Here is a 15,231-nt window from a genome sequence, read left to right as displayed (position 1 = left end):
CATGAAATACTGTACGACTATTATAGCTACCGGTAGACATTTGCAATATAATTTTGTAGTTTATTTGATTACATGATATTAAATATTAATTATTATTATTATTATTATTATTATTATTATTATTATTATTATTATTATTATTATTATTATTATTATTATCTCAATCCTAAAATTCTAGGTGATGCAAAACTTTTGACCATAGCTGTAAACTGATTCTTAAAAAGTATGGCTGTTCTATACAATAGTTTAGAGGACCTAGGTTGTGAATATTATTACGTCATTTTAGGTAGGGGTTTTGGCTTCTGCCACAGCTGGGTCCTGAGACCCAAACATTGGGCTCCGTGGATAGGCCAGTAATACACAGTTGAAATTGGGTGTAAAAACGGTCATTTTGTTATGAGTCATGCAGTGTGCAGCTCGCCATACTGGAAGCTTAATTTTGTCTATGTCAAGTGATTGATGTGTTTAGTAGACTACTGTCTGTATTTCAATTTAATATCGGTATTTAAAATATATCTAGTTTCTGTTTTTGGGCTTTTTTTCTGAGGAATGTACCTGCCTTTTAATATATTTTTTTGCAGACTCCTCTCTTTTTATAAAAAATGAAATGAGCCAATTAACTAAGACTACTTTCTACTCCAAAAAATAACGTGCAGAATGAAGGGGGTGGAATAAAATGAACTTATAATGCAAACACATAATTAAGTATCGCAATTACTATTCATTTTATTTGATGAGTTTAGCAAGTCTTTGTTTTATAAAACAGTTTGGGATTTAGGAATGTATAGGTAGAAAAATAGGTAAGCTTATTTTGTCAGTGTCGTTTTTCCATGATTAAATTAAGAAACTGAGATCAGTTATGCTAATTACAACATTAAAGGCAGGCGGAGCGCTCAGAAATGAAACCTGAAAACCAGAAACCAGAAATATCCGTTCTAGTGTATTCAGAAGCATTTGACTTTTGAATGTGAAGTAAGTGGGATACTTCATGGTTTATTTTGTGATTTACTGTGTGATTGACACTGGTAGTTTAGTTGAGGGTTGTCGGGTTCATAGGGCTGCGGTTTGGCCAGCTGCAAGGCTCCTTGCAATCACATTGATAGAAGTCAAATGCATATTATTTCAATATACAGACTCAGCATTATAAATAAGTTACTCATATTATTATTTTTCACAGGAAAGAACAGTGACAATCAGAAGACAAACAATTGGAGGATTTGGGCTAAGTATCAAGGTTAATATTCTGCATATGTTTAACAATCCTACTTACTGTTCACCTACATAATAAATAAATATTAATTTTTTTGGCCACTTCATTATTCCTCACTGATTTCTGATAGGACTATTTCACTTACTGTATCACCAGGGCACCCTGGAAGCATGTTATCGATCACATGTTACAAACCTTAGCTTTTGAAACGATTTTGATAATTGTGGGTATTTATTTTATGCTAATGCTAATATTGCATAAAATGACAAAAAAAACATAAATCATCATGATCACAATTTTTGTTTCTTTATTATGTGGCATAATAAAATTCTATCTGAGGGAAAGTCACACATATAATTACAACACCTTCATTGGTATATAAAAACAAAGCAAACACTACAGTCATTGGGGAAAAAGCCAGACCAGAAAGAATATTATTTAATTATTTTTTAGCTGTGTATATTTTAGAAAGTTAAAGTATGTACGCTTCAGCATTTTTTTTTTTTTTTAAACCAGGAAGGTAACAACCAATGCTAGATGAATGTTGTTGTCATATAATGTCACTGATGTATATTTTTCCAATGAAAACAAATGTTTTGAAGCACTTCACAGGTTTTGAGTCGGCTCGTTGAGAGCTGGATAAAGTAGGACAGTCTGACAAACGAAAATGTTACTCAACAGGTTTGAAATTGTGCCTTGTTGAATTTGCCGAAATACATGTTAATCACAATGCTGAAAAAACAGTACGAAACAAAGACAAACTTAAAATGGCGAAAGAAAAATGAGATAATAAATGAGAAAAGTGTTTATGGTCCGAAGTAGAAAACATTTTGTTTGAATGGAGTAATTTGACTATAGTACATACTGTAACTTGTTCTACATGTCAGTGCAACGCAGTGGTACACTTGCAAAGTGTAACAAAACGAAATTAATGTATTTGTACAGCTGGAAATTTAATGCAATTGTACTGCACCATATGCAACACTAAAATGTTTTGTTTAGTGGTTATTAGATGGTGCACTGTTTAGTTTATTGTTTTTTATTTTTATTTTTTGCTTTTTTAATTGATGCAAGCAGCACTGTTAAATACTTTTCTTTTAAATTTGACTTAATACAAGGAATTTGTAAAAGCCAATGCAGCGGGAACTATTGTCTACGTATGGTTTTGGAAAGAAATGTTCAGTAAAGCAAAGATATGTTCTTGAACTTGTTTGGGTACTTGATAAGCTAAAATAAAATACCAGTAGGTTAATACAGATGTGATGTGGGATGTAGAACTTGATTTTACGCTTTGTTAACTATTACTTTTTAAATGTTAGAAATTTTGAAATACGAAGAACACTGTAGAATTATTAATGGAATAAAATGTTGCAAACAAGGATCATTTTGAAACGAAACCTGTGTATCTTTCTTTATTTATCGGTGTTGAGCATGTAGGAAAAAATAAATTTTAAAAAAAGTATTTTAAACACACAAAAGGTGTTTTCCTAAAATTGAAGTCTCAAAATGGGGGAGCGACTTTTACACCAGAGCGACCTATAAAGCAGTTTTTATGATACATTATCAAATGGCATATGATCTTTTACATGATCATGTCAAGTATTTTATCATTCAGATAAAAATACAATGCAGCAACAGGACTGTGAGACTAAGATGTACTTTGCTTTTCTGATTGTTTTTAGGGTGGAGCTGAACACAATATTCCAGTAGTCATATCCAAAATTTCCAAAGAACAAAAAGGTATAAATAAGCACATATATATTTACTCATTAATCTTCTTCTTCTTCTTCTTCTTCTTCTTCTTCTTCTTCTTCTTCTGCTTAATCAACTATTTGTAATTCTATTTTCAGCTGAACTTTCAGGACTGCTGTTCATTGGAGATGGAATCCTTCAGGTTAGTATAAAGAACACACCATTCTTTACCGTTTTTTTTTTTAGATTTAATCTGAATGCTAAACATTAATTAATGTATTCTTTTTCATTTTTAGATAAATGGAATAAATGTGAGAACCTACCGACATGAAGAACTAGTAAGTTCAATAAGCATTTTATGTCTGTTCCTCCTCTGTGTGAGGTGTAAGGTCTTGAAGACACCAATGTCAGCAAACCTGCCATATATTCTTGTTCAGAAGAAATTAGAGTTACCCCCAAGATAACAAAAAAATAAAATAAATAAATAAATAAATTATAAATGATCTAAAAGTATCCCTTACTTTTATAAATCCATGCATGTAAAGCTTAACTCTCAAAACAAAGTCCATATGATATAGAGATGTGTGTTGTTGTCTTCTATACTGTACTGTAGGTATAACATATTGTAATTTAAGCATATTGGAATTTATATATCATCTTATAAAGCACTGGTTAGTATTGCTCTGGTGGAAGCTTGGATGTTCCCATGTTATTCAAGAACAGAAGACGTGGCACAGCAGATTAACTGTCACTTTAAGTTAAATGGCAGAAATTGGTATAAAACGAGAGGATCAACTACTTAAATTCTGTTCACAGCCAGTGTAAATGTCATAGAATTCAACTAGTTCTATCATCTACTTCTGGAACCGACTATAATAACTATATAAATTCATAAAGTGAATGAGTATTAAATGATAAGCATCTGCCTGAAAGGGCAATAGTGCTAAGTATAAAACAGTGCCAGACGAAAGAGGAGGATAAGTATATATTTTTGTAGTGCAAAACATATATATACTGTATATATTAATAATATTGTATTGCAAACTTAAGGGTGGATTTTCATAGAGATATGTAGCTCGTACTGGGGTTTGCAGCATAAACAAAGTGGTTACACTGCATCATGAAGAAGTAAAGAACGTAGCTTGAAGCTAGGAGGAGATGTTTCTACATGGGAAAATGCTGATGGAGCTTCCATTAAAATAAAAATGTCATGAATACAGTTATAGTTTCTTGTTTAGTGGTATTGCACTATTTTTTATTGCAGGCATTCTTGAAATAAAAAAGTTTGACTGTGCAATGACTGATGAGTAAGGCGGTGCAAATAAGATTGTTATTGCATTTTTTGGCTAAATTGTGTTGTTTTTTTAAAAACCTCCCCTAATTAAAGCTAACTTCCAATACTTGATCCAAATTATGGTCAATAAGGAATAATAGTATTCCATGCAAAGAAAAAAAAATGCTAGGGTTACAGTTTTTACCAGTTGTAAATGTGTTGTTAGTATCCAGACATTGGCTAACTTGAAGGACATTTATGAGTGGTCATCTACATTATCATCCATCACAGTTACTATGACCAATGGATAGATTAAAAATCAAAAGATCTACTAGCATTTGTTATTCATCTTTTTTACATTCTTGACACTACCTATTGTTACTCTAGAATGTAAAAGCAATCTATCCTATAGCCTACCCACTAATACCTGGACGAGATGCTTCAAACAATAAATTATAAAATACACATTTTCTTCCCTTCTGTTTTGCTCATGCTCCTAACGTGGATGTTTGTGCAGTTCCAGACCCTTCTTTTTTTCAGCAAAAGGGGGTTCGTGGAAATTGTAATTTCAGTTCCCTCCCAAAAGGTAAAACATCCCTGCGTTATATCTCTCCTGAGGGGCACTGCATCAGCATTGTCGTCGTGCCCCCTGTGAGTAATCAACTTATCGATGAAACTGATGCAAGCAGCAAACCAAAAGTACATGATAAATGGCTTCATTTATGCCCTGAATCAGAACCCCTCACTAACCTTCACATCATCAGAACTCAATTCTGTGCTGTGTGATATGAAATATGGTACTGCAGCCGGCTAAGACAACATAACCCAGAATTTCAGAAGAACCTTGGTCCACAAGCCAGTTATCTTATTCCTTCACCCATGTCGTCCATGAAGAATTCCAGCAGTATGGTGCCAAGCAAAGATTATTGCCCTACCCAGTCAGCCAAGAACCCAGTTAGCAGAAAGCTACCGCCCAATCTCCTTTCTGAGTGTTTGCTACAAGATGCTCGAGTGACTGGTCCTAGAGGATATATCTCCAGCAGCTGAAGCTGCATTGAGCCCAGATCAAGCTGTGTTCCACTGTGGCAACCCTTAGCACCTTTATTGAAAATGGCTTTAAGAAGAACCTTAACTTCTTCAACTCCAGATGCAAAAATGAATGTGCACTCCAGGTACTGTAATTCGTATTTTTACCACAGATATTGGTATAAAATAATAATATTTGGAAAAAAGTCAGTACATTTATAACATTTTTATGAACCCATAAGACTGTGTACTAGATAGTCATATTCAATACAGCAAAACAGACAAAAAAGTTTGATCTTTTTTACATTTTATTTTTGTATGAACAGCAAAAACAAACTATATATATATATATATATATATATATATATATATATATATATATACCAAGCATCAAAATAAACTTATCACTATTATAACACATTTATTTAAAAAAAAAAAAATAAGGTATATAAATGATGGACATTGACAAAATGTTTTTGGTTTCTTTTTAATCACTCGATCATTCATCCTTGACCATGACATGCTTGAGTGACTATGACTGAAGCATATGCACTTAATCATCTAATTAGTGAGACAGTTGATTAGACACTGGATATGGAGTGATTTCAGCTGTTGAATTGCAAGCTTGAATAAAAGTAATAAAGAAAATCACAGAAAAAAAACAATATGCCACGTCTGTCAAGAGAGCAGCGCCTTCGTGCAATCGGCATGTTGGAGGCTGGACTAGGGCAGCGTACTGTGGCTCGCCGTCTTGGGTGCTCACAGCCAGCAATTTCAAACCTGGCGAGACAGTGTAACCAGACACACTCTGTCAATGACAGCCCACGAACTGGGAGACCAAGAGTCACAACACCTGCCCAAGATCAACAGATCATTTTGCAGCATCTTTGTGATGTCAGTTGTTAATCAATAAAAAGTCACTACACCTGCTCTAAAACACAGTTTGTCATTTTTCGATATATATATATATATATATATATATATATATATATATATAGTTAGCAAAATGTATACACAGTAAAATAAACGTTTTATATACATAACAGAAATATTCAAGTTTGTAAAGTATGTACAAAATTACACACAATTTATATAAAAGGAATAATAATTTTAAAAAAAAATTGTACACGGTAGAACACACATTTGTAATTTTTATGAACAAAAAACACTAGAGTTATATTGTAAAATATTGTTACATATTTGTTGTTGTGCCAATCAATGAAGTGATCGAGGCAGCAGAACCTGGGATTGCTATCTCACCCACTGCACATTTTTCTGGTTTTGTTTCGGATTCTTATTTTCATAGCAGACCTTGCACCATTTCTGTGGTCTCAGCTTACCCTGTGTGGGAGGGATTATAACAAAGCAATGCACAGCACTACTTGGCACAGGCACAGCAAGTGTTCTGCTTACCTTGGAAAACACAAAAAAACATATATTACATTTGGTAAATTGCCATTTCAGTCCAAACACCTTTCCATTGTTATTTAATTAGCTTGTGAAGTACTCACATGCCCGTTGGTGCATTTACACAGGAATGTGATTACCTTCTTGGGTAAAAAAGCCTGAACGCACTCCAGTGAAGAACTCCAACTTTCAAGTTCCACAGCGGGGTGTACATCATCATACATGGGTGCAAATTCAAATGATGGAGGACTGGCATCTGCATATGGATCAGTAAAAAACACCCAGTCCTGTGCTGCTCTTGGTTCCTCATCTTCTTCATCATCATCGCTAAATGATAACTCAGAATCACTCTCTGAAACTTTTCATTGCTCCCGTTCTCAGAATCGATGTACGCTGCCATATATTTTTTTGCAATCAAATACCAATATAAAGGTAAACAAGCAAAACTGCAAAAATAATTAAAATGAAATTCTATGTATAGTATAGTGTATGACTAGCACTGCAGAGCACCACTGTACTACAACCGGAGCACTTTCCCCTGCACTTGTGGATTACTGTATTATTATTATTTCGTGAAACCTTTCTGTTTGTGACTGAAAACCTGCTGTTTTACCCCTATACCACCTTAATACCTGTTTACGGTGTTTCAAATATGGAGTCACGTCTTTGTCTAGTGACAATACAAAATGAAAAATGTACTGTATACCAACATTCTCAAACTTTGACTTAATCTCAGCTTTCCCATGTTTACAAGAGGTGAAGCACTTTTGTTTAATCCTAATGTTAAGCACAATCGTATGTTTATTAAAATATTAAAACAAGCAACATTATTATTTTGTTGTCCTTTGGGCTACCAAAGGTAAACTACTATTTTTGTTACTACTAAACTACTATTTTTGTTACTATTTTGTTTGATCAGCCAATACTTTCAATAAGCCTAAAGCATACACCACTGAGCTAATAAAATATTATCTGCATATAAATATTTATTTAACCGGAAGGCAAAAAAAAAAAAAAGAAAACTGAGTAAGGATATCTCAGATGAATTTAGGCCTGTGCTAATAAAAATGTAACCAATATTATTTCTTGATATTACTTGGCTAATGTCGTGTCTATAAAGATTTAGAGTTGTAAACTGGGGGTATAGTTTCATTTTTAACTGAACAGAAGCCGGATGCCTGTGTAGTATCAAATTCAGTTCCCTATGAAATTCAGTGCCTCTGTTTGTTGTGTGCATGTGCTAAACAATCTTTCACTTGTCATAGCACGTGCCCTGATGATTTAATGAAAGCGGATTCCCGGCGATTTTGAATCTTCCGCGGATACGCGCAGAGCTTGTCATTCATGTTACGCTTCTGCAAATTCCATACACTTTTAATGATTCAGCAAAAATAAACAATGTGACATAAAAAATAATGTTTTTTTAAGTTGTAATATAATAATGTAATATCTACGTTTTCTAAATAAACAGCACCTACAAACACTGCATTGCCCATAATGTGACTCTTATATTAAGAAAACAAGGGAAACCGTATCTCATGGCTGTATTGCAGCCGCTGTGAAAAACGGTGCCCCCAAGGGAATGCAGCCGTGAAAAACGGTGCCCCGAGGGAAACTGTATCTCACAGCTGGATTGCAGCCGTGAAAAACACTGCCCCAAAGCTCTAATTATTTCATGATTTGGTGCAAGTATTTGGTTATGCAGGATGTATAATAACATTTTACATGGAAACATAGTTTTGCAAATGTCATAAGCTTTTTCTAATTTAGCAGATGGTTTTGGTTTTTGCGTTAACTGTTTTGAGAAATGTGCGAATAGTTTCAGAAACTGTGTTTTAGCAATTGAGAAAAACTGTAAGAAGAAACGTAACACGATAAAATAATCAAAAACAATTTATTTGAAAAAACAAAAAAACAATTAAGGATGCTTAACAAAATGCTTGACACTGATGAATTATTTCAACATATATAATTTTGTCAACAACAGTATATATATATATATATATATATATATATATATATATATATATATATATATATATATATATATATAAAATAGAAATGTAACACGATAAAATAATCAAAAACAATCATTTATTTGAAAAACAAGATAACAATTAAGGATGCTTAACAGCCCCATTCAGCCCTGTGCAGATCATGTGGGATGATTTTCATAACTTATTTAACATGAATATAGGCTGTCAAACTTCGAACCAACTAAATTATGATTACGGTAGCCTACCTTTAAGTTTCATTTTTTTTTGCTTGACGCCGAATTATATATTTTTCATTTTTGGTTGCTCCTGATTTGGGACAGTAGAGCTGAATCCATATTGAATGACAATAACAAAAATATATGTAGACGATGATGAAAAGTAGGGCAATTTTATTAAAATGGAAAGCAGTTGGTAAGCTAAATAAAGCGTTGACAGTAGGCAGCAACTCTGTCAAACACAGTCAAACGGGCCTGCGATGCGACCTGCAATACCAGCCGTGAAATACGGTTTCCCTTGGGGGCACTGTTTTCCACGGCTCGTAATTTACCCTGGATACCCTTAATTGATTTTTTGTTTTTTCAAATAAATTATTGTTTCTGATTATTTTATCTTGTTACGTTTCATCTTAATGTATACTCACACAAGTGTTAAGTATGCTCTAGAACGTCAGAAACTAGTTTTATGCTAGTTTTACTAGTGCCCTACGAGTCTCACTTAGGAGGCATCGTTTTCCATGGCTGACGACATACAGGTTCCCTTGGGGGCACCGTTTTTCACAGCTGCAATCCAGCTGTGAAATATAGTTTCCCATATTTTCTTAATATAAGAGTCACAGTATGGGCAACGCAGTGTTTATAGGTGCTGTTTATTTATAAAATGTAGATATTACATTTCAACTTAAAAAAAGCATTATTTTGTTTACTTTTGCTGAATCATTAAAAGTGTATGGCATTCACGGAAGCTTAACATGAATGACAAGATCTGCACGTATCCGCGGAAGATTAAAAATTGCCGGGAACCCGCTTTGATTAAATTATTTCCACTATAGTACATCCCAACATGGGAGCTTGTGTGTATAGTATGGAACGTGGCTTAATAAACTTTATTGTTACCGGGAAAAATATACATATTTTTAGAAATAAATACACCTCATACTTCCATGCCCCTTCCAAACAGCAGCTGTGAATTTTCACCCAAGCCTGTTAACATTTTTTAAAACACAAACCTTACCCACTTCCCTTTCTCTAAATGTAATCCTATCCCTAAAGACCATTGTTAGAGCCTCACCCTGTGACAAAATTGGGATGAAATATACATGTACTGAAAAATGTATTTGGCTACTATAGCTGGTCTGTGGTGCTAAACATGAGAGTTTAACCCACTCAAAAAGATTTATTACAAATTATCTTGGTATCCCTGAGTTGAAAATGATTCCTCTTCAAATGCTTTCAAATGATTTTCATGACCGGTGCTACGCCAACAATATTATCCATTTTCTAGGAATGGCAAAAACAGGCTGTAATAAAGTAGACCATGTATTTGACAGGCTGGCAGCGTCGGACCTTTCCAATTGCATTTTTTTCTGATAATAATATACATAAAGGTCAAATGAACAAGAGGGTAAGGGCAATTGAACATTCATCTACCAGGATTCAATCAAGAATCACATACTGGAAAAGCACTTTCTTCTCTATGCAAGATATTTCACTCCCACAGTATTTTAAAGGAAATTGGTATTTGGAGTATAGTAATATAAAAAATTATAAAAATTCAAATAATTACATTTGTTACAATATGACCTGTACTGTAAGTCACCTTTTGCAAGACCAGTATGTGACCCCAACACATTAATGACTGAGATCCCATAAGTACTCAGCAAAAGGCAAGGGCAGTTAAAGTAAGGCAATTACTATGTACCTCAAGTCTCTGCAGCCAATGCTAGAGTGCAGCTAAATCTTTCATGTGCAATTATTATTATTATTTGTTTATTTATTATTTGTTTATTTAGCAGACGCCTTTATCCAAGACGACTTACAGAGACTAGGGTGTGTGAACTATGCATCAGCTGCAGAGTCACTTACAATTACGTCTCACCTGAAAGACAGAGCACAAGGAGGTTAAGTGACTTGCTCAGGGTCACACAATGAGTCAGTGGTTGAGGTAGGATTTGAACCGGGGACCTCCTGGTTACAAGCCCTTTTCTTTAACCACTGGACCACACAGCCTCCAACGGACAATCAACTTTATCTCTATACTGAATCTGTAAGAAATACATCTTGGAAGATGTTATATAGGTTGACAGTTTTGTACAAAGTTGATATGAATCATACGCAGGGGCTAATTCAAATAGCTTTTGCAATGTTTTACATGTAGAGCTTTATAAAAGGTCAATAAAGTGCTTGAAAATCTGCCAGAATGGCTTGTTCACAGTCAGAGTGGTCCCCGGCAACAGGCAAACAGAATGACTGTCCTTCAGCTTTGAGCACACTTTCACACAACAAATGCAAGCAGCCCAGGAACCCTGTCAGGTGGCTTTGGGGTGAGATACACGTGAAGAACATCCTGTTAAACCCCAAAAAGGCGAATATGAAAGAAAACGACATAAAAAATAATGATAAAAAATGTCTACTCCTTAGGGCATATCGGAACAAACTCAATAATAAATTGTCCAGCTGAGAGAATCCCCTAGGAATTTAAAATACATGAAGCATTACTTATAGAACACAGAACATTGTGAAATGAAGATGGTTTACTCAATCATGCGTGGACAGGAAATTAGCACATGTTCCACTTAGGCATCTCTGATTAATGCAAAGATCAGGTAGAATTATTACAGACTGAAATATGTCACAGAGGTATAAATCACAAAACATTAATCCTCAGATTCAAAACTGCATCAGCCATGATAGGGCAATATATACATGTACACATAAACATCCACTGCATGACCTGTTTACTCAATTTGATTTGGCATCATCCAGGTGTAAGGCATGTTCTTCTGGTATATATGGGTTTCTTCATTACCCGATAAGGCCGCATTAATTCTGTAGTGTGTGAAATATTAATGACTTAATGTATTAACATCCCTTGAGACAACTTCCAACATGTGGAGTTCATGCAACTTCTTATCAAGGCTGTGATCAGGACAAATGGTTGACCAACCCTATGGTTGATACAGGTCCAGAGGAAGTTGTCACTTTTTAAATAATTGATACTGTGTTGTATGAGCTCTTGCTTATAGAGTATACTACCAGAACTTCAACACAATAATATTCTACTCCTTACTATACTCATTAATATACTTTTCTAATTATAATTTATATTTTTCTAGCTCCTGGTAAAACTATGAAAAGTGAAAATGTCAGACAATGACACTAAGGAAGGCACTGGCTGAAATGTTTGTCTGTTTGTCTTTGTTATTTGTAGTTTTACTTTGTTCTTCTTGATTGAGTTTTTAAAGGTATAGTGAAAGTGGCAGAGATTACATTTCGGCTAATTTTCTTGTTGTTTCTGGGGTTCCACAGGGCTCTGTTCTTTTTAATTTGTATATGCTACCGCTGGGTAATGTGATCAGAAAACATGGTTTTAATTTTCACTCTTATGCTGACAACACCCAGATTTATTTTAAAATGAGTTCAGATGATGTACAGAGTTATTTTTAAAATGTCATTTACTACATTTAAGGCTGTCTCTGGAAATGGCCCTGCTTACATTAATGATATGCTTTTACCTTATGTCCCTGGACGCCAGTTGAGATCTGCTGATGCTGGGCTTCTGGTGACTACAATGGTAAAACGTAGCTCTTGTGGTGGAAGAGCCTTTAGTCATTATGCACCTGTATTATGGAACAATCTTCCAATAGAAATCCGTAAAGCTGACTCAATAAATGCATTTCAATCAAAGCTTAAAACACATCTTTATGCAGAGGTCCTTTTGTAGATTGGGATGACCTAGTTTAGAATTTTGTTAATATGTATGTATGTATGTATGTATGTATGTATGTATGTATGTATATAATTATTTATTTAATTAATTATTTATATTTGTTGGATGTTTTTTGATATTTTATTGTATATTATGTTATATTATTGTATAGTATATTTATTTGTAATGTGAAGCGCTTTGGGATGCCTTGGCATGAAAGGCACTATACAAAATAAATTAGATTGATTGATACATTTATTTACAAGTTGACCTTTAGACAACAGGGAATGAGCCCAGTGGTATTGTTAGAACTTGTTTGCTCTTTTTAAAAAATACAAACCAGGGGGGTTCCTGAGTGGCTCACCTGGTAAAAGCACAGCCGCATGGTAGTTCGCATCCTGGCTGCGTGGAGTCACCGGTCTTGCTGGGGATTTGGAAGGGAGTGTCACATTGGCTCTGGCAGTCCCATGGGTTAGGGAGGCAAAACCAACAGGGACTGCTTCTCCTCATCACGCAACAGCGAACCCAGTGAGCTCAGAGCAGACAAATGCAGGGCTGACCTTTTTCCTCCAGAGGCTGGTAGTTCGCTGACATCCGCTCTCAAGTTCCTGGGTGTAAAAGAGGAAGCTGGCTTGGTAAATAAAAAATAGGTTTAAAAAGAAAGTAGATGTTGCTAGGAAACCATGTAGTGTAATAATCTGCATGCAACTTGATAACGGTACAGTATGGTCCTCATATGATAACAGGTCAGAGGTTTGCTTCCTGTGTTGACCAATAAAAAAGATCATTTTAGCTTGTATATGTGGTATTCAAAACCATAGTGTCTTAATACAACAGTTGAAAAAAAAATTAGGCAAGAAATTAATGCTAACTTACTTGTTTTATCTATATTACAGGTTCAAGTCTTGCGGAATGCAGGAGAGGAAGTAACCCTTACAGTTTCTTTTCTGAAAAAAACACCGGCTTTCCTTAAACTGCCTCTCAGTGAAGATTGTGCCTGTACGTTTGGCAAATTATCATATAGAATACTATGCCAGTGTTCCCCTTTATTTTAATAGTGCACTTCTTACACTTATTTTGACTGCATATATCTGCTATTTGTATTTAAAAAAATACGTAGATAAGCCTTGGTATGGGGAGTATAGTAATACACTGGTTGCATTTGGTTGGACCCTCTAAACAGTTACTAGTAGTTTTGAAAGGGTACATGGCTATGGGGAGGATGGTAAGTAATCTGTTCTAAGCAACTATAGTTTAAACTTTTCATGCAGGGTTGTTTTGGAATAAAAGCTCCGTTTGGGATTCTTGCCTGTTGCATTAAGATTTGGCACACTTTGAAACGATTCATGTCAGATTGATTTAGCTTCAATTCAGTATTTTTGCTTTTTGTACTGCGTTTACATTTTTTAACAAATACTGCATACATGAAATGAAAAGGGTAAATGTAATTCTACTTTTAATCACAATATCATCTCATTAACTTACTCCAACAGTTTGTCGTTCATTTTGATTGTCCTTTCGCTATAATGAACCCTCGATATAACAAACAAAAGGCTTAGATCCCAACTGGTTCGTTATAGCGAGGGTGTACTGTGTATATATATACTTTTATAATAGACAAAATGGTTTGAACAACAAGCAAATTGTACTTAATGCATAGTTATAGAACTGACACATCTCGTAATATCAACTACCTCAGCTTTAGATTCCCAACTCAGAATATGAATTCAAACTTAGTATATCAATTCACGTTGATATTTAACCATCAATTAACTGTATACACTTAAGCCACTGCACATTTGTATTTAGCTAACACAGGTAAACTGCCTAAACAAATACATTTCAATGTGGCTAAGGATTCATATAGTCTACAAACATAATTGAGGTATTTTAAGCATTTTTTAAATGATTTGTATCTTAATTTAATCATATGGCCTATAATCGATATGAATTGTAATTTAAACTGACTGGCATATATTATGAATAATTGAAATGAACAAAAACAAACACAATATTGCTAAAAATACATTGAAACGTTTTGGTTTTCTACAGGTGTTCCCAGTGACCAAAGCAGTGGGACATCTTCACCTCTCTGTGACAGCGGGTTGCATCTTAACTACCACCCAAACAACACGGTACCCATCAATAACATATAATCAACATCAATAATATGAGTTAATTAGAACCCTTAAAATAAGAGTTTGTGTCCCCAAAGAGTCAAGGGAGTCAAGGACCAGTGTCACACGTCACTGATAATTTTATGTGTGGCTGGAAGTAAATAGTGGCTGATAAGGCATGGACTAATATGCACAAGAAACCAAACACTGAATGCAGAATGCATTTTGTGAGCATATCGTATTGACCCGAACAGAGCACATGGAGTTACGCAGGATGCTTTTTCTGCAGTTTGTGGCAGATATTTTTACGTAATATTTATTGTATAGGATAAATTGTAAATAAATTCAATTAAAATACCAAGATTAACTTACTTCAATAAGTTATTATTTTTATGTTTGTTTTATATCGCTAATTTGATATTTTAGACAATATTGTCCATTAACTTAATAGGTGATATATCTTAACGGTGCTTAATTAACATTCAAAAATAAAATCAGTCAACTCAGTTTAAAAGTAAAATTCATTTTGTTTATTTTAATGTTAAAAAATTGGGTAGGTTAAAAGTATTAGCATAGGATTTTTAA

The 15,231-nt window shown here is 34.3% G+C and overlaps 1 protein-coding gene across 1 annotated transcript in view; it reads left to right on the top strand.

The window, feature by feature from the left end:
- Nucleotides 1-15,231, top strand: part of LOC117399333 (gamma-1-syntrophin) — a 137,681-nt gene that overhangs the window by 84,747 nt on the left and 37,703 nt on the right. Inside the window, exons 5-10 of the mRNA XM_034913109.2 lie at nt 1,178-1,234; nt 2,893-2,950; nt 3,061-3,104; nt 3,199-3,240; nt 13,426-13,528; nt 14,582-14,664. Of these exons, the coding sequence (XP_034769000.1) occupies nt 1,178-1,234; nt 2,893-2,950; nt 3,061-3,104; nt 3,199-3,240; nt 13,426-13,528; nt 14,582-14,664 (387 nt within the window). The remainder of the gene's footprint in view (nt 1-1,177; nt 1,235-2,892; nt 2,951-3,060; nt 3,105-3,198; nt 3,241-13,425; nt 13,529-14,581; nt 14,665-15,231) is intronic.

Source organism: Acipenser ruthenus, chromosome 4, assembly GCF_902713425.1.
Source record: "Acipenser ruthenus chromosome 4, fAciRut3.2 maternal haplotype, whole genome shotgun sequence".
Lineage (NCBI taxonomy): Eukaryota > Metazoa > Chordata > Actinopteri > Acipenseriformes > Acipenseridae > Acipenser > Acipenser ruthenus.
Note: the sequence above shows the minus strand (reverse complement) of the source record. Positions and strands in the feature narration are given on the sequence as shown.